Source organism: Apis florea, unplaced genomic scaffold (assembly GCF_048593485.1).
Source record: "Apis florea isolate Af1SG1 unplaced genomic scaffold, ASM4859348v1 contig_2272_pilon, whole genome shotgun sequence".
NCBI classification, from domain to species: domain Eukaryota; kingdom Metazoa; phylum Arthropoda; class Insecta; order Hymenoptera; family Apidae; genus Apis; species Apis florea.
Genome location: NW_028256549.1, coordinates 6,664,007 through 6,682,399, shown reverse-complemented (window position 1 = coordinate 6,682,399; position 18,393 = coordinate 6,664,007). Strand labels below are relative to the sequence as shown.

General features: G+C 23.9%; 5 protein-coding genes across 9 annotated transcripts; 3 read left to right on the top strand and 2 right to left on the bottom strand.

Moving 5' to 3' along the window:
- The first annotated feature begins 44 nt into the window (after nt 1–44).
- On the top strand, nt 45–2,587 carry Rap2l (Ras-associated protein 2-like). Its single transcript, XM_012489508.3, has one exon. The coding sequence runs from the start codon at nt 534–536 to the stop codon at nt 1,077–1,079; it is 546 nt and encodes a 181-aa protein (XP_012344962.1). The 5' UTR covers nt 45–533; the 3' UTR covers nt 1,080–2,587.
- Nucleotides 2,588–6,325: 3,738 nt separating this feature from the next.
- On the bottom strand, nt 6,326–9,238 carry LOC100867939 (uncharacterized). The gene has a single exon (XM_012489478.3). The coding sequence runs from the start codon at nt 9,236–9,238 to the stop codon at nt 6,413–6,415; it is 2,826 nt and encodes a 941-aa protein (XP_012344932.1). The 3' UTR covers nt 6,326–6,412.
- Nucleotides 9,239–9,640: 402 nt separating this feature from the next.
- Nucleotides 9,641–11,006, top strand: Adi1 (acireductone dioxygenase 1). The gene is made up of 4 exons (XM_003695757.4): nt 9,641–9,854; nt 10,121–10,240; nt 10,342–10,521; nt 10,588–11,006. The coding sequence occupies exons 1-4, from the start codon at nt 9,732–9,734 to the stop codon at nt 10,720–10,722; spliced, it is 558 nt and encodes a 185-aa protein (XP_003695805.1). The 5' UTR covers nt 9,641–9,731; the 3' UTR covers nt 10,723–11,006.
- Nucleotides 11,007–11,026: 20 nt separating this feature from the next.
- On the bottom strand, nt 11,027–14,516 carry RnrS (ribonucleoside-diphosphate reductase subunit M2). 4 transcript variants are annotated; one of them, XM_086902707.1, is made up of 7 exons: nt 14,255–14,516; nt 13,055–13,117; nt 12,796–12,981; nt 12,490–12,725; nt 12,184–12,412; nt 11,858–12,076; nt 11,027–11,754 (listed from the first exon to the last, which is right to left on the bottom strand). In XM_086902707.1, the coding sequence occupies exons 1-7, from the start codon at nt 14,321–14,323 to the stop codon at nt 11,602–11,604; spliced, it is 1,155 nt and encodes a 384-aa protein (XP_086758833.1). In that variant the 5' UTR covers nt 14,324–14,516; the 3' UTR covers nt 11,027–11,601. The 4 variants fall into 4 exon arrangements, with proteins under 4 accessions (XP_086758833.1, XP_086758831.1, XP_086758832.1 ...); XM_086902705.1 differs by lacking the exon at nt 14,255–14,516 and adding an exon at nt 13,220–13,876; XM_086902706.1 differs by lacking the exon at nt 14,255–14,516 and adding an exon at nt 13,241–13,775.
- A 796-nt stretch (nt 14,517–15,312) lies between these two features.
- wap (DDB1 and CUL4 associated factor wap) lies at nt 15,313–18,373 on the top strand. Of its 2 annotated transcripts, none has more exons than XM_012489500.3 (4): nt 15,313–15,564; nt 15,791–16,064; nt 16,160–16,712; nt 16,792–18,373. In XM_012489500.3, the coding sequence occupies exons 2-4, from the start codon at nt 15,812–15,814 to the stop codon at nt 17,024–17,026; spliced, it is 1,041 nt and encodes a 346-aa protein (XP_012344954.1). In that variant the 5' UTR covers nt 15,313–15,564; nt 15,791–15,811; the 3' UTR covers nt 17,027–18,373. The 2 variants fall into 2 exon arrangements, with proteins under 2 accessions (XP_012344954.1, XP_086759032.1); XM_086902906.1 differs by having other exon boundaries at nt 15,343–15,564; nt 15,776–16,064.
- Nucleotides 18,374–18,393: the final 20 nt, after the last annotated feature.

The window sequence follows — 18,393 nt, the reverse complement described above, 5'->3', positions numbered from 1 at the left end:
TAAATGCTAGAAAGATATGTATTGGATATATGTAAACTAGTAATAGATTAAAAGGATAGAAGCAATATTCAATGTTCGCGCAGGAGCTTCGAAGAAAATCCAAGTATGATAAGATGGCGTCACGCACGTCAGACCTAGGGAAGAAGTGAGGGGTAGAGGAAAGACAGGAAGGAGGCAGGCCAGGCGAACGTCGCCAGGGGACTGCGGTGTGTGACAGAGAGTGTGAATACGGTGCTGTCATGTCTTCTTCGAGCTTTAATAACGGCTATATTTCGATCACGGTGAAATCTTGTGCACGATCCATTGTTTAGTAATATTTTCAATGTCTTTGTTCGACAATAAGAACTGTTCTCGTTTTATCGTATTCATTTCTACAATACGAAGACGGAGTTAATAGCGGCAATCAATCCTCTTGTGTTCGAGAAAGAACAAACGTGCAACGATAATCAGTTAGGTACTCTGGAGAGAGAACCTTCCTCTCGGTCCTGGACACGTCGAGGAGGAAGAGGAGACGGAGGCGAACTGCCAAAGAGATGCGCGAGTTCAAGGTAGTCGTCCTCGGTTCGGGCGGGGTAGGCAAAAGTGCACTTACCGTGCAATTTGTTTCGGGATGTTTTATGGAGAAATATGATCCAACAATCGAAGACTTTTATCGAAAAGAAATCGAAGTGGACAATTCACCGTGTGTACTCGAAATTCTTGATACTGCCGGTACTGAACAATTCGCAAGTATGCGCGATCTTTATATAAAGAACGGCCAAGGCTTCGTCGTAGTTTATAGTCTGACAAATCATCAGACTTTTCAAGATATCAAAGCGATGAAGGAATTGATAACACGCGTCAAAGGTACCGAAAGAGTACCGGTATTACTTGTCGCAAACAAGCTAGACCTCGAACATCAACGTGAAGTGGATACTGCTGAAGGTAACGCTTTGGCACAACTCTGGGGCTGTCCATTTGTTGAAGCATCTGCAAAACATCGCACAAACGTCAACGATGTATTTGCGGAAATTGTACGTGAGATGAACGTCAGCCCGGAGAAAGAGAAAAAAAGCTACTGTTGTTGCAGCATCCTCTAATAATTAATCAAAATCTTGAACCAGGCTAATCAAGCCATGTTAGGTAAAAGAAATGCATATAGTGGCTGATCGCAGTACACTAGGTGAAATTTAATATTCATCTGGTGGCTACGCTCTCTTTCTTAGGCTCAATGTTGGGCTTGTGCTGTGAATTCGCCAATCTGTAAGACTAATACTATGATCATACCCAGGATTTTTGTGAATTCAAATATGTCAAAGACTCATGCCGTCTCTTGGTTCTTTTTCTATTGGAAAATCACAGTCTGCTGTTTGGCTGGCTGTTAAATATTTTAATATACATGGATAGTATTATGTGTAATATTATTGTAATATATAATAGTAGTTATAAGTGAGCAATGAAAGAGGTAACTCCGTCAGCAAAGGACCAATACTCGAGAGAAAAAGAATGAGAAAAAAGAATAGCAAAATGGAATAGGAAAGGATACAGATATTGTCAAGGGTGATAACAAAACTGCCCTATGGTAGTTTGTATTTGTTAACAGCGATATCAAACTCAATATCTAGCTTTCTGCTCAATCTAAAAAAAGCACCCATTGCATATTTGTTCCAGTCCATAAACCTCTATTACTCACAGATTAGATGATAATTAACAAAACATCCAAATTATTTGCAGATATTGAAGGAATCACTGTGGTGGTCAGCCATTTTCAAATAGTGAAAAGAATTTAAAACATCTAAATATATATACTGTTTACCATGTACAGAATTGGGAAGAAGATAGATTGTCTTAGATACATTGTGCAATGATTTCTATTAATGATATATTATCTATGCTCAATTGTCAGAGGCTGCAGTAAAGAATACATTTTATAAAGGGCTCGAATGGTGTGTCGTTAATGGTATTGGTATTGATTGTACAGTTTTAATAATATAAATACATTTTATTGAGATAAATACTAAAAATAGTCCCTTTAATTGGTAGAATTTTATATTTGAGACTAGGATATTTAAATAGTTGTTTTTTTCATCACTTTAATAATATGATTCCATTGCATACTACATATTGTTTGTATGTATTTTTATTTCAATAAGAATTATCTTGAGAACTCAACGTATAATGTCTAATATTTTAATCAATCACGGCATAATGATGAAAAACATAAGAAATAAAGAAGAAAGGAGATTGTAATAATATTTATAAAAGAATGTTAATGCATAACGTCAATCATAAACATAATTATAGAATTTATATGATAAAATGTAAAAACAAAAATACAAGATCTTTGTATAAAAAGTTTTATAACCAATTTTAAACAAAACCAGCAAGAGAAAATGAAATTTTGAAATATATATATATATTTTTTTTTTGTAAAGGCTTGCTGGTACATTGATCCCTTCAACTGCAAAATACATATGTGGTATTCATAATAATCTACAATATATCCATTGCTTTATATAAACAAAAAATCTCCTTTCGAAACTGATTATCATTGAGTTCATGAATGTAAACGGATAAATATAATAAAAAAAAAAAAAAAAAAAAAGAAGCAATGGACTCCCTTATAAGTAGTAGTAGGTCGTGTGTAATTTTTCTCGTGTGATCAAAAATCATATTATCCGATGTTAAATATCGCTTTTATACCATAACAGTCATTACATTAACTCGATATATTATTATTTAACGCCACCATCGAAGTCATTAATTTTTGTGTAATCGCCGCACAACGTACCTTAACAAAAATGAGGGTTGCTTGATCGATTTTTTTTTTTTTATTATTATAAATTTTACCGAAGGATATCAATCCTAATTTAATAAAAAAAGAACAAAACGTGTATTTATAGTTTGTATAATATCTACTTATTCGCGTCTCAATTATCCGTCTTTCGGATCGATGTTAAATTGTACACGACTGATAACACTTCCTAATTTGAACATATCGAAGGACTATGAAGTGAAGTCGAACTGAAAAATTTCAAATGAACTGATGTACAGTATTTCTATCATTGGTAATTAAGTGAAAAAAAAAAGAGTCTAACGATATAGAATTCTTGGGAAGAGTTATCGATCGTACACTTAATTCGTTCTTTCCAATTGTCGGTGCACTTTTAAAAATGTCATTTCACAGCGAATATGCGAGGTTGAATGTTTTTCTTTATGACATCACAAAGCATTTAACTTTGTATATACGATTTCTTTAAAAATTTGTTTTTAATTTTCAAGATTAAATTTAATTATATTAATTAGATAATTTGTTATTTCTACTTTTATTTTTTATTCTCATTTCAAAATATCATTATTTGTAATCTCATATTTTACAAACAATACACGATATACGTTAGAATAATACTTGAATATAAAAAGAAAAAAGAGAATTCGAAATAAATCTCGCATATTCGTCTAATAAAGGGTGCTAATACGTTTCGTCAGTTTAAGATTGATGAAACGTATATTACCGACGTAGCGAATCGGTCATCCATATTTCGTTATTGTACTCGAGTGTATAAACAGGCAAAGAACAAAAAGAAAAGGAAAAAGCATGGAGGGCAACAGATATAATTACTCGTATCCTGTATTTTATCACTTGGAAAATTCATAGTCTCGCTGTGATCCCGTAGATTATAACCGCAGTTTTTCTATTAAAAGACGATGATAATGACCGTATAGAAGCCTTTCAACGGCGAATCAAAGGGCCTCTTTGTGAAATGTGTAATCGCTCTCGCTCCTATTATCGTTACGTTTTTTTCGCCCTCCTGAGTTTTTTGTGCTTTGCGAAAACCATAGATCGACAAAAAGGTAAAAAACAAAAAAAAAAAAAACAAAAAAAACAAAGGAAAGAAAATGTAATATGAGGGAATAAAAGAAAGAAAAATAAGAACGCTCATTGACTGCCCGCAGGATAGCTTTCTAAGTATTATACATACACATTAATGCACAAAAACGGAATAAAAAAAAAAGAAGTTTCTATATTTGTATCGCTTCTAAATGTAACGCACACGTTTTTCTGGTGCGGCATCGCGTTTTAACAATATTTTTCTAACGAATGCGCTGAAAATTTTTGTATATTTAAAAGAAGAAAAGAAACCCCAAAAAAAAAGAAAGTAATAATAAAAAAAACTGTCCTCTACTTGGAAAGCTATCGAACATTAAGAAAAAAAAAATCGAGCTTCGTCTGAATGAGCATATCAATTGTCAAGGACCAGGTACGTTTCCTTCCTTGTTTTTTTGGCCAGCAAATTTTTTAGTCGTTTTGAACTTTCTTTTGTATAAAAGAAAAAGAAAAAAAAATTAAGCAAAGAAAGCACAAAAATTCGCCATCTACAAACGATTCGCATACGATTTTATAATTAGATATAAATAAATGAATAAATAAATAAATGATATAAATATATAAATATAAATATATAAATATATATATATATATATATACATACAATATATATGTATACATGCAGATTTGTTACGCAACTGGGTCACATTAATTCGAAAAACACCACGATTTAGATATATCGGCCTTTCAGTACTACCTGCGTATAATATTGAGTACGAAATACGTTATATTTTTTACAATGTGAAGAATCTGTAAATATTATAGCGTCGAATTATATAATAATAATAATAATAATAATAATATTAATATTAATATTAATATTAATGAAAGAAAAAAGAGATGAAGGAATACTGATCTGATATTCGAAAAGACAACAATGAGAATGGCTTACAGTAAAAAATGTGCATTTCATTGACAAACGACATTTGTGAAATATAATTATGTTTCTTTGTTGTTTTAGCGGTTTTCCTTTGGTTCGTTGTTTTTTAATCGGATTAAGCAATAATATCACTTGGGTAGACGAGAAACGGATACTCGAGACATTCGTAAACGAACACCATCTGCAAAAATTGTTTGCTGGTATTTCGATTTTTTTTCATTTGGTTTGTTCGCATTGAGAAAAGAGAAATAAACGAAATATGAACATGCATTATTTTTTACCAGTAGAAAAAAAGAAAAAGTAAAATGTAAAAATATGTGATTTTCGCATATTTCTCTATTTTTTACACAAGTGAAAACAAACAAATATCTCTTGTTACAAATATTCTCATTCTTGATTTTGGTTATTGTCAAATATTTTTTTATTTGAACGTTTCATGTATTCCGTTTATATTACCAGCATAAGAATCTAGTCACTATAGAAATCTTGTAACTCAATGACATGGAAAAAGATATATGATTAATATTGAAAAAAAAGTAACAATTTTACTATGAGATATATAAAGATCTGTACTATCCTATTGTCTATTTCAATCAATTTTTAAATCAAATTATTTCAAATATTAATTTTCTAATATAACTTAAATAATTTAGCATGAATTAAAATAATTTATAATTGTTGATTAAAAAAAAATTAATTTTAAGACAATAGGCTGATACAGCAATTTTATCTAATATAAAAGATCAATTTTTTCCATGAAAGCATTGAGATCATCCAGAGGAAACTACCCACTTGATTTTTGCCTGTCTCAATACTGGTGCACATTTTTTCTTTGTATGCAATTTTTTCACATTTTTTTATTACTAACCATTGTACTGGCATTTTGGAAATATCGCACAAATATAATATAGAATAAAAACAAATAATAATTTGTATTGATTTTTAGACACTCCTATAATGTAAAAATTAAAAAAAATTTTAATTTTAAATATAAAATTAAAATGGTATATAATGTTTTATTAATAATATATGTAAAAAATTTCTATTACTTTTTTAATTTTTTAAAAAATTGTTTTACATAAAATAATGTAATAATAGAATAATTAGAATTATTAGTAATTATTAATTTATTAATTATAATAATATTTAATATCTGTGGTAATTTATGTTTGTCTAAATGATAAGATTTTAATATTTATCTAAATTTTTTTTTATTATTAATCATAAAAATATTTTTTAAATATTTTATGATTTATTATAAATTTTATAATAACAATTTATATAACAAATTAATAATAAGTGCAAATAATTTATAAATATATTAATTTTAATTAATTATAATTAATATAATTCTTTTCAATATAAATATTTAAAAATATTTAAATAAGAGATCAGTTAATAAGAAAGAGAATAGACTGAATTTTTACTTTAAATTTTAAAATTATAAGACGATAATAAAAGAAACTTTTTAAAATTATTTTTTATCTCTAATTAAATAAGTTCTTTAAGTAAAGTAAAATAAATTTTATGAAAAAAATATAAATTTAAGATATTGGTAAATAAGATTTAACAAAAAATGAACTCTTGATCTGCTTTTTTATTTACAACATTTGTTTTATTTTTCATTTACAATATTTTAGATGCTTTTCGTAATTAAAGATAATTTAATTCAAAACAAATAGTTCATTCATTTTTTTTATGCATTCGTAAGCTTCTGTTGCAGGCACTCTCATACAAGCAGAAATAATTTCGTGTGTTATATAAAAATTCGAAACTTTTAGTGAATGAGGTATTTTACATGTTATTTCATTGTATTCATTATTGTATTCAAGACACTGATCGCTAAAATGATGAAAAGTATTTAAAACATCTTGCAGAAAATGTACAGGATCATTTTCTGTATAATTATTTAAATGTGTAAGGCAATTAGTGAATAAATCTGCATAAGGACTATGTTTTATACTTCCATCAAGTTGATTAATATTTTTAATTAATGATTGATATACTTTCTCTTGATTTTCCATTCCTTCAACCAATACAAATGTTCTACAAAAACGTATAAAAGATTTAAGTAAAAATGCAAATAAATCGTTTCCACCGATGGCTGGATATTCCAAAGATAAACAACATGCTTCCATCGTTAAACGAAGAAAATGATTGTATGCATCAATTTCATCATTCCATCCGAAAGCGAACCAATATATTATAGTAAGCTCTGAACCTAATCTTTGATATTCTTCTTCGGTTGAACGAATAATCAAATGACGCAAAAAATCTTCTCTCAATAAACTCAAATCGGACAAATAATGTCGTAAATTTTCCGAAGTTTTTGGATCTTCTTTTAATCTATTTAAAACAACAAAACAACGTCTTTCATAATCTTCTATTATATCGATTACGCCTTTATGCATTAAATACCAAAGGGGAGCAAAATGTAATGTGTCGATTGGTTCAATTATAGATTCAATTCCATCAAAGATCTCTTTTTTTATTGAAACAGAACAAATTTTATTTTCTAAAAAATATGGCAATATTCTTGTTATTTGGACAAATATTTCACTACTTATGTATTTTGATATACTTGTATTTTTTCTGAGGAATGACATTTTTTTTGCAAGAGCTATTATTAAATCTTTAATATTCGTTTCTTTGGTACATTTAATTTGTAGTTTACGAATATTATTAAGAATGGAATTTATATTTGATACATTAAAAGTATCTTCCTTTAAATACGGTATATAAACATTATTTATCAATTCGTATACTTTAATTATAGAATTATCTAATATAACATTTACAAAGTCCACAAACTTTTTAGTGTTCCATTCTGTATTTTCTATACAAATAATTTTTAAGACACTTGTTATTAATATTTGATTATTACCTTCTCTTATTTGCATAAATGGTGATAATAAAAGTAAATCATTAGGAGAAATCATAATATTTGTATAATGAGAATAACCAATAGTAATTTTCAAAAGTATTGTCAATATCATTTTAGGATTTTTTAAAAGGAACAATAAAACAGTTTTTAAATTTGTAGAAGTTTGTAAATTTGCATTTCCCATAATGAATTCATGAAATGTTTCTTCCAAATGTGGAGATTCTAAGTAATTTTTGCCATCATACTTCGTTAAATACATCATTACAATTTCGTAAATATCTGGTATATTTTGATATGATAATATTTTCATAATTAAAATATAACTTGATTCTTTTAAATCTTCTGCAGTTGATTGTGTAAGAATAAAAGTAAGATATTCTAACAATATTAAACAGTCTTTTTTTTCTAATGAAGATCTATTATTATAAACAAAATCAAGTATTGTAGAATCCCATTCTTTATATCTACATAATAATTCTTTCAGGAGCTCCTTTTTGCCACTGGATATGGCACAACAGAGTTCTGATAAACTTAAAACAAAAGTTGATTGTTTAGGATCTGATTTAGATGATAATTGTTGTAAACATTCTATTAAATGAATGTTTTTTGATAATTCTTCATCATTTGTTATAAATTCTATGAAATAATAACATTCAATGCCAATAGAACGTTGTAAAGAAATCATTTTGTTTTCTTCATCATCCAACTCTGCCCAACTTAAATAAATATTACAATCAATTTCTTTGATTTTATTTAACAATAAATTCATCAATTGTTGATTTAATGTTGATATAGTATTTTCTACCAATGTATTTTCATATTGTATATATGATTCTCTTCCAAATGTAATGTTATATAATTTTTCAAGATTATTAAAAGTAGATGGTCCTTTAGTTTTACATTCCAAACATCTCTTTATTGTACAAATTAATTTTTTTAACATGATACCATGTCGTTCATATTTTTTTAAATCTGATACTTCTATTAAATAAGGTAATTTTGAATTTGTTAATAATAATAAGAATTCTTCAAAACTTAATAATAAATTTTGTATACTTTCTTCAATATTCTTGGATTGTACACTAAGTTCCTTTAATTGAAAGAACTTAGTATATATAATAAATATCAATTTATATATACTTTTAATTGATCTTTGAAAAGGTAATTTATCTATATGTTTTGTAGCTACTTGCACTATCTCTGTACAAAGATCAAATGGCATATATAAAAGAGATTCAATTAAAATATTCTCATATTCAAAATTCCATAATATTTGTATAAATAAATATGGAGATAAAGGTGGACACATATCAACTAAATGTCCACTAACAATATCTTCTGCCAACCGTTCTTGGTTTTCAAAATTAGTATTCAATAATAAATATTTATATGATTGTACACATTTTTCATTATTTATTGTAGTTTTTTCTCCTATAGGTATATCATAAGTTTTAAATATATTTGTTATTGATTTACATATGTCATCAATGTGATTATTATTTTCATTTGTTATACATGAAATAAGTAATTTCAATTCTCCACATTCTTGATTTTTTTTCATAAGATACATTTGAATTCTTTTGTAAAATTCATTCAATTTATCCATTTTTTTAAATAAAATTAGATTTAAATTCTTTCTTTTATAGATAAAAATTTATGTGTAGATCTTTTTATAAAGATCTCTGAAAATTTAATACAATGATTAAAGTTATTAATAAATATAAATTTATAAAATTAATAAATATATATATCTATAATATAAAATAATTGAATTGAAAATATTAAAATTAAAATACACAAATAATTTAAATAATACAAAAATAAAATACATAAGACATTAAATATCAATATTAAATTTTTATATTGACAATATTTATCCTTTACATATTTAAAAAAATAAATAAATTAAAGATGTAAAATTTTTAATTAAAAATAATATTTTAATATCAATTAAACAAATAATTTTGTATGTAATCCAGTAAAAGAACAACGTACCGGCTTTATATATATAGTAAAGTAGATAGTTACATATTAAGGTTACGTCACTAACAGATATAAAAACTACAATCAATCTATATGAATTTGTTCATAAAATAAAAATGGTTCGTGCGTGGTACATGAATAACAGTAATGTTGATCAACGATTAGAACATCATAAACAACCACCTGAATATATTTCTATTGAAAATTTATTCAAGATAACAGGTGTTGAATATTTTCAGGTTAAATCAAATTTATTTATTTCATTAAGATTTTTTTATTATTAAAATTAAAATTTTATTAGTATCTTTAATTTTGATTTTTATTGATTATTTTATTTTGATTTTGATTTCATTTTATATTAAATAAATGCCCCTATTAAAAATTATATAAAAGAAAAGTTATCTTAAAATTTAACCTTCATATGTTATTGATTAAACTAGTTAGTTAAATAAGCTATTTTATATTATCATTTTATTTCTCATTTAATTTAATAACATTATTATAGATTAATTATAAAAATTATAAAAATGATAACATATTGACGGAATTAAAGAAGAAACGTGGTTATACGTACGAAGATGAAATAGAATGTTCCAAGAAATGTCTTCCAAATTATGAAGAGAAAGTAAATTAAATTCAAATTTTTAATATTTGTCAATGCATTTAAATTGTGATTTATAAAAAATAAAATTATAACAATTAATAAACATTATTTTAAATTTTTAGTTAAAAAATTTCTTTACTGAGCATCTTCATACTGATGAAGAAATAAGATTAATCTTAGATGGATCAGGATATTTTGATGTCCGAGATAAGGATGATCAATGGATACGTATTGAAGTTCAAGCTGGAGATTTAATAATTATTCCTAGTGGAATATATCACAGATTTACTTTGGACATTAATGTAAGAACTCTAAATACTTAAAAGATTTTATTTCAAGATTTTATCCATCTTCTTTTCATTGTATAGAATTATATAAAAGCAAAACGTTATTTTGTCGGAGAACCTGTTTGGTTGCCTTATAACAGACCAGCTGATGATATGGAATGTCGTAAAAATTATTTAAATCGTTTGAACCATGGTTTTAAAGTAGAAGTTCTTTAATCCTTATTATAAAATTTATACAAATAAATTAATATTTTTTTGAAGAATAATATAAAATATCAACTTATATTCAAAGAAAAATTTTAATAGTGTAAAATTTACACAATTAATATAATAATATATCATTTATATAACATTCCAATGTATTAAAGGTTCTTTTATTCAAATATAACTGAAATATCCAATTTGTATAATATATATGTACAAATTATGTAACATAATAATTGTTAAATATAAATTTTGTAACTTTTAATATATATAAAATATACAAATTATATTAAGAATTAAGATTTCATATCCATTATTTATTCCTATTAATTTTTCTTTATTAAATTTTATATATATTATATACATAAAAAAAAATTTTATATAAATACTGTTGATTTATTTTAATTATTAAATATTTTTTACTTTCACATTTTTAAATTTCATTCATTCGTTAATTTCTAAATTTCCTATTAATACACATTAATACACATTTTAAAATAAAATCGCACTTACATTTTAATAATAATATTCCTAATATTCTTATTTAACAAATATTAACACATAAAATAATGTCACAATAAATGTACAGTGTTATAACTTAATAAATGTAATAAACAAATAAGTCCAATTATTTATCTCTACATACATATTATTGTCAAAATATAAAAATTCGAGAAAAATAAGTTTTACAATTATCAATTTTCGTCTTTATAATGTACACTTCAATTCTAATAAATGAGAGAAACAAAACAATAAAAAATATTTTGTGTCTCAAAAAAATATAAATAAAATGATCAAATGTTTTGTATATAAATAACAAAAGATCTAAAATTATGTAATTCTTCATTTCAAGAAAAAGAATAGTTTACCATATTATTTTTGTCTTGTAAATTAAAATTCAGCATTAACAGTAAAATTACTTTCAATTCTATCTTGCATTACTCCCCATTTTTGATATTCTCCCACTTTTTTTTCAAAGAAGTTTGTCTTACCTTCTAAAGAAATATGTTCCATGAAATCAAACGGATTTTCAGACATATATATCTGAAATTGAAAATCTTTTGAGTTATTACATTTGATAAATATTATTATTAAAATTATATATATATTTATATTATTATAATTATATATATATATTCTTACAAACCTTTTTACAACCTAATTCTACAAGTAATCTATCTGCAACAAATTCGATATATTGACACATAAGTTTACAGTTCATGCCTATCATTTCAACAGGTAATGCATCTGTTAAAAATTCTTGTTCAATTTTAACAGCATCCTTAATAATTGATGTAACTCGTTCACAAGATGGTTTTTGTACAATGTGTTTGAACATTAAACATGCAAAATCACAATGTAATCCCTAAAAAGAAATAATTTTAATTGAAACATTTAATATATTTTCTATTTCTATCATTTTAAATATATAAATTAGTTTCTTTATCAGATATTTTTACTATATGCACTGACCTCATCTCTAGAAATAAGCTCATTGCTAAATGTAAGTCCTGGCATAAGACCTCTTTTTTTTAACCAGAAAATAGCGGCAAAACTACCACTAAAGAAAATACCTTCTACTGCAGCAAAAGCAACCACACGTTCAGGAAAAGTGGCACTTTCATGATTTATCCAATTTAACGCCCAATGAGCTTTTTTTGCAACACATGGCAAATTTTCGATAGCATTAAATAAAAAGTCTCTATAGATAAAAATAAAATATCAAATATAATAAACTAAAATTTAATAATTTATTTAAAAAATATTTTATTTATTTACCTTTCTTTTGCATCTGCAATGTACGTATCAATTAACAAAGAATACATTTCTGAATGAACATTTTCCATGGCAACTTGAAAACCATAGAAACAACGTGCCTCTGTTATTTGTACTTCTTGACTAAATCGTTCAACAAGATTCTCATTGACAATTCCATCAGATGCTGCAAAAAATGCTAAGACATGAGATATAAAATGTTTTTCACTGGCAGTTAAATTATTCCAATCAAATACATCCTAAAAATTACATAATTATTAATAACTTATATACTTTTTTTTATATATAACAAGTTAAAAAAAATTATACTTTAGAAAGATCTACTTCTTCCACTGTCCAAAAAGATGCTTCAGCTTTTTTGTACATTTGCCAAATATCAGGCCATTGAATAGGAAAAACAACAAATCTACGTGGATTTTCTTTCAATAATGGCTCTAATTCTGGATTAAATTTATTTTCTTTCAAATACATGTTTTGTATAGCTTTTGCATTTACCTGAAATACAAATATATTATTAAAATATTATAATAAATTAATATTATCATATAAAAACAAATCGATCATTTACCACATTTTTACTACTATTGTCTTGAGAAATAGTTGGTAAAGTACATAATTTCTTTGGAGAAGTCTGAAAATTAAAATATTAATATAAATATAAAAAAATTATTTCAGTAAATAAACAATTGAATATAATTAAAAAGAATTTTTACAAATAAGAATTAAAAATTACATCAATTAATTTTTCACTCACAAAAGGTATAAAAAATGTTTTTAATAATATTTCAAATAATAGAGATATATAAAAAATCATAAAATTACAAATTTCATTATCAATCATCATCAATTGCATAATTGCATGTAATAATATTTGCACACTTAAATTATGAAGGAATAATTATGATAACCTTAAAACATATAAATATTATTTTTTATCTAAAAATATAATATATAATTATGATAAATTGTTATAAATAATTATAAAATAATAAAGTTTCTACAGAACAGTTTTTACTTATGCAATATATATAAATATATATATATATATTCATATTTATATGTTAAAATTATTTAAAATATCAAAAATTTCTTATATTATATACCATAAAATTAATATTTAATTATTAACAATATTAAAATATTTTTTTTGTATTAATATTACAAAAAATTAATATTTATATACAAAATAATAATAAAGAATTATGACTTATCTTTGTTAACAGAACATATAAAATTAATAAATACAATTTGATACTATTTGATATTATTTAATTAATATTCTAAATTATGTTTTTATCATATGATGAATTCTTAAATCTTTTATTTTATGCAATAAGTATAAATTTTTAATTTTTTACAAATCTAATATTATGATCCAGATTTTTAATTTGATATTAGAGAAATTATTTATGTTGAATTTTTTTGCAATAAATATTTAAAAATATAATTTAAATAAATATTTTAAAATATAAATATATTTATAATAAGAATGAAATAAAAGAAAAAATATTCTTATTGATATTAAGAATTATTTAAAAGCATAAAAATAATTATATATTAAAAAAATTAAAAATATAAAAAATATTTATTCAAAGCATGTAAATAATTTATTTAAAACTGTAATGGTGTGTGTGTATGTAACACATTATATATTCTGGATATTTTTTTATAATTTTTAATAAGAGATATAAAGAAAATTAAGAAATTATTTCAAAATAGAAAATATTTAAAATAAATCATAATTGAATAAAAATATTAATGAACTTACCTTATCTTTTAAAGAAACGTTCTCCAAATGTTTACGAATATTTTCTTTAGTGGAAATTTGAAGAGGCATTATAATAGTCAATAATTATGATAGAAAAAATACATAAAATAAATTAAAATAAAAATAAAATAAAGTAGAGTTACAATAAAGTATTTCTAAACTTTACTGTAGCGTATGAAAAGCAGAGACTCAAATGCTAAAATGTAATACCAGATAGAAATATTCTTCATTAATACCATTTCCGTCTATTTCGCGCCAAATTATAACTAACCAATCAATGTATTATTTTTTACCGCCAAAACGTATTTGCATCTATAATATCAAAACAAGCATAGATTTATGAATAAAAATTTTTAAAAAATTTTTTAAAATAATCTTCTCAATCTTTTCAATGATAATAAATATAACAAATATATTACATTATCATTGATTTTTCCCGCTTATTTCTGAGATTGCAAAAAAAAATCACTATTGCGAACTTAAGACATGATTTTCATTAAACATGCAACGTAATAATTCCATCACTTATTTGTTATCTAATTTAATATATTAGCTTAATTTGTTATCTAATTTAATATATTAGATTGAATATTTATATTTTTAAACAATTCTTATTATTATTTTCTTAATTTTAAATATTATTTAATAATTAAATATAAATATAAGTTAATTTTTATTTAATAAAATTTTTTATTAAATTATTTTATAAAAAATAATTGCAAAATATTATTTGAACAAATAATAAAACTAAATTTATATAGCAATAAAAATTTAATGAATATATATATTTATTGAAATTGAATATACAATTGAATTAGAATTAATAACAAATTTTTAGTTTTTAAGATATTATGTTCTTAATTATATAAATAAAAAATTTACAATATATATATATATATATATATTATAATTTTCGAAGATATATTTTAAAATAAATAATCATAAATATTATTGAGATTATATTGATATTATAAAATTTTGAATATTTATAAAAAAATATATTTTATTTGTTAGAATTAATTAAATGTTGTTATTATAAAATATGTGTAATATATTATAAGATATAAATGCTTGGATGCTAATAAAATGTCAAATTTATAAGCGCCATTTTATGTTATCATAAAAGATTTGATTAATTCTATATTTTTATGAAAAATTGTAATTTGAATAAATATTGGCTTTTTTTGATTAGCATTTTTATCATTAAATATTCTTTTTAATAATATGCTTAATTTGAAAAAATAAGTTTTCGTAAGTTAAAAACAGATAACATTGAAACACGGTCGCATTCTGTACGCTTCAGATTTTAGGTTAGTATCGAAATCTAAACAATTTTGTTTACTTATATATTATGAAATTATAGTTAAATGTATATTCATTATATTGCATTATTATTACTATATCATATAATAAATTAAGAATATTATTAGTTAATTTATATTTTTATATATTACAATATAAATTTAAAAATAATTATATGTAAAAACAATTATATATATTTATCATATAATTTATATTTAGTATGAATTACTATAGGTGACAAAAATATAAAAAAAAATGGCGTTACATAGTGTACCGCCAAAAAGAAAAGAAATTTATAAATATGAGGCACCATGGCCATTATATAGTATTAATTGGTCTGTCAGACCTGATAAGCGATTTCGTTTAGCTCTTGGGAGTTTTGTGGAAGAATATAATAATAAAGTACAAATAGTTTCACTTGATGAAGAAACCTCTGAATTTAGTGCCAAAAGTACATTTGATCATCCTTATCCAACTACAAAAATTATGTGGATACCAGATAGTAAAGGTATTATTGCATTGAGATAATTAAGTAATAATATTTCAGTTTTTATTTATTATATTGTAAATTATACTTGCATATTTTATTATAAATGTTTACAGGATTATTTCCAGATCTTTTAGCTACATCTGGAGATTATTTGAGAGTTTGGCGGGCAGCTGAACCAGAAACTCGTTTAGAATGTGTTTTAAATAATAATAAAAATTCAGATTTTTGTGCTCCTCTTACATCTTTTGATTGGAATGAAGTAGATCCAAATTTAATTGGTACTTCTAGTATAGATACAACATGTACTATTTGGGGATTAGAAACTGGTCAAGTTTTGGGTAGAGTTAATATGGTCACTGGTCATGTTAAAACACAATTAATTGCTCATGATAAAGAGGTATATGATATAGCATTTAGCCGCGCTGGCGGTGGTCGCGATATGTTTGCATCCGTTGGTGCAGATGGTTCTGTGAGAATGTTTGATTTACGACATTTAGAACATTCAACAATAATATATGAAGATCCCCAGCATACACCACTCTTGAGACTGGCATGGAATAAACAAGATCCTAATTATCTTGCAACAGTTGCAATGGATGCGTGTGAAGTAATTATTTTAGATGTTCGCGTTCCATGTACGCCAGTTGCGAGACTTAATAACCATAGGTATATAATAATATATATATTTATTTGAATCTTAATTTTTTATATATTTTATAAATTTTTTATTTTTATATTCCTTCAGAGCAAGTGTTAATGGTATTGCCTGGGCTCCTCATTCTTCTTGTCACATTTGTACAGCAGGAGATGATCATCAGGCATTAATTTGGGATATACAACAAATGCCAAGAGCTATAGAAGATCCAATTCTTGCTTATACTGCTGCAGAAGGAGAAGTGAATCAAATTCAGTGGGGTGCTACACAACCTGACTGGATTGCAATTTGTTATAATAAAGCAGCAGAAATTCTTAGAGTGTAAAAACAAAAACATTTTTCATTAGATTTATGACATTTTACGTATCAAATTTTTCTTTTCAAATTTTCTTTTCCAAGTCATTTCTAAAATTCACTAAAATTCATTAAATCATATATTGCACTTCAGTATTTGTACAGAATTTCATTCTTATTATAAGTTTTTTTTATACTTATTTTGTACCTGTAAAATAGACATGTACAAATATTAGTTATTTTTGAAGACATTAAGATATTAAAAATTATATAGATAGAATTATCTGATGTAATTAATGGTTATTTTTTAATTAAAAATATGTATAAATTTTAAAACAATATGGTTTCATATTCTGTAAATTCAAATTATTAGAATAAATAAGCCTAAATTGATTTGAAAATATCCAGTATATGTACATGTTAATTTAATGATAATGCAATATTTTATTTTTATGACTATTTTATGTATCTACAAACTTTAGATTTATTTAAAAATTATCATATGACTGACTAAATCATACAAATTTATAAAGGAATTCATTAAATAATTATAAGTTAAATAGTAACATAAAAATGAATATAAATAGCGACAAATCATATGTATATTTATAATAATGTATATGATCGTAATCGATATATCTTATTTTGTGATGATAAAATTAATCTATTTCTTCTAGAAGAAATATTGAATCAATTAATCAATTTAAACAATCTACATGAAATGAAACAAAATAGAATATATCTATTACGTTATATAATTGTATATATGTTTATACTTAGACTTGATTTTGTAGAAAAAAATATTATAATAACAATAGATTTTCATACACTTTTACAATATAGGTTGTTAAAAATCATATGCAAAAATTATTAAAATGCAATACATATTTGTATTTTAATAAAAAATTATCAAGTTCTTTTATTAAATTAAAAAAGTTATAGCAGTAGTATTCGTGATACTAGTATTAATAATAAAATGTTTTACATGCGATTTTTTGTAAAATTATGTTTTGTAAAAAGTAAATCTTTTTATATATTTATTATTTTAATAGTTTTAAATTAATCATTAAGAACTGAGAATTATACCTTTTGTACTCAGAATAACATGATGGGATTTGTAATTAGTACAATTTAAGTTTTAGAAAAGTACGATTTATATTGGTACTCAAATATTTTATAATTTACAACTATAATGAGCGAGATGCATTATTTACAATAATGAAATGTGTATGCGAGACAAAATATTAGCCAATTAATACATTCATTTTCCACAATAATCTCCTGTTGATTTTTCATGAAATATCTGATAACTTTATACAGATATAAGATTAGACTATTATAATACTATCACTACTTCAATAAATATTATTAACTCTGATACAGAGTAAGTTTTTCACT

Coding starts and splice junctions, on each gene's coding strand:
- Rap2l (XM_012489508.3), top strand. CDS start 534: ATGCGCGAGTTCAAGGTAGTCGTCCTCGGTTCGGGCGGGGTAGGCAAA.
- Adi1 (XM_003695757.4), top strand. CDS start 9,732: ATGGTTCGTGCGTGGTACATGAATAACAGTAATGTTGATCAACGATTA. Junction 10,241..10,341: donor TTCCAAATTATGAAGAGAAA/GTAAATTAAATT, acceptor TTAAATTTTTAG/TTAAAAAATTTCTTTACTGA. Junction 10,522..10,587: donor GATTTACTTTGGACATTAAT/GTAAGAACTCTA, acceptor TTCATTGTATAG/AATTATATAAAAGCAAAACG.
- wap (XM_012489500.3), top strand. CDS start 15,812: ATGGCGTTACATAGTGTACCGCCAAAAAGAAAAGAAATTTATAAATAT. Junction 16,065..16,159: donor GTGGATACCAGATAGTAAAG/GTATTATTGCAT, acceptor AAATGTTTACAG/GATTATTTCCAGATCTTTTA. Junction 16,713..16,791: donor GCGAGACTTAATAACCATAG/GTATATAATAAT, acceptor ATATTCCTTCAG/AGCAAGTGTTAATGGTATTG.
- RnrS (XM_086902705.1), bottom strand. CDS start 13,339: ATGCAATTGATGATGATTGATAATGAAATTTGTAATTTTATGATTTTT. Junction 12,726..12,795: donor AAGAAGTAGATCTTTCTAAA/GTATAATTTTTT, acceptor TGTAATTTTTAG/GATGTATTTGATTGGAATAA. Junction 12,077..12,183: donor AGCTTATTTCTAGAGATGAG/GTCAGTGCATAT, acceptor ATTTCTTTTTAG/GGATTACATTGTGATTTTGC.
- LOC100867939 (XM_012489478.3), bottom strand. CDS start 9,238: ATGGATAAATTGAATGAATTTTACAAAAGAATTCAAATGTATCTTATG.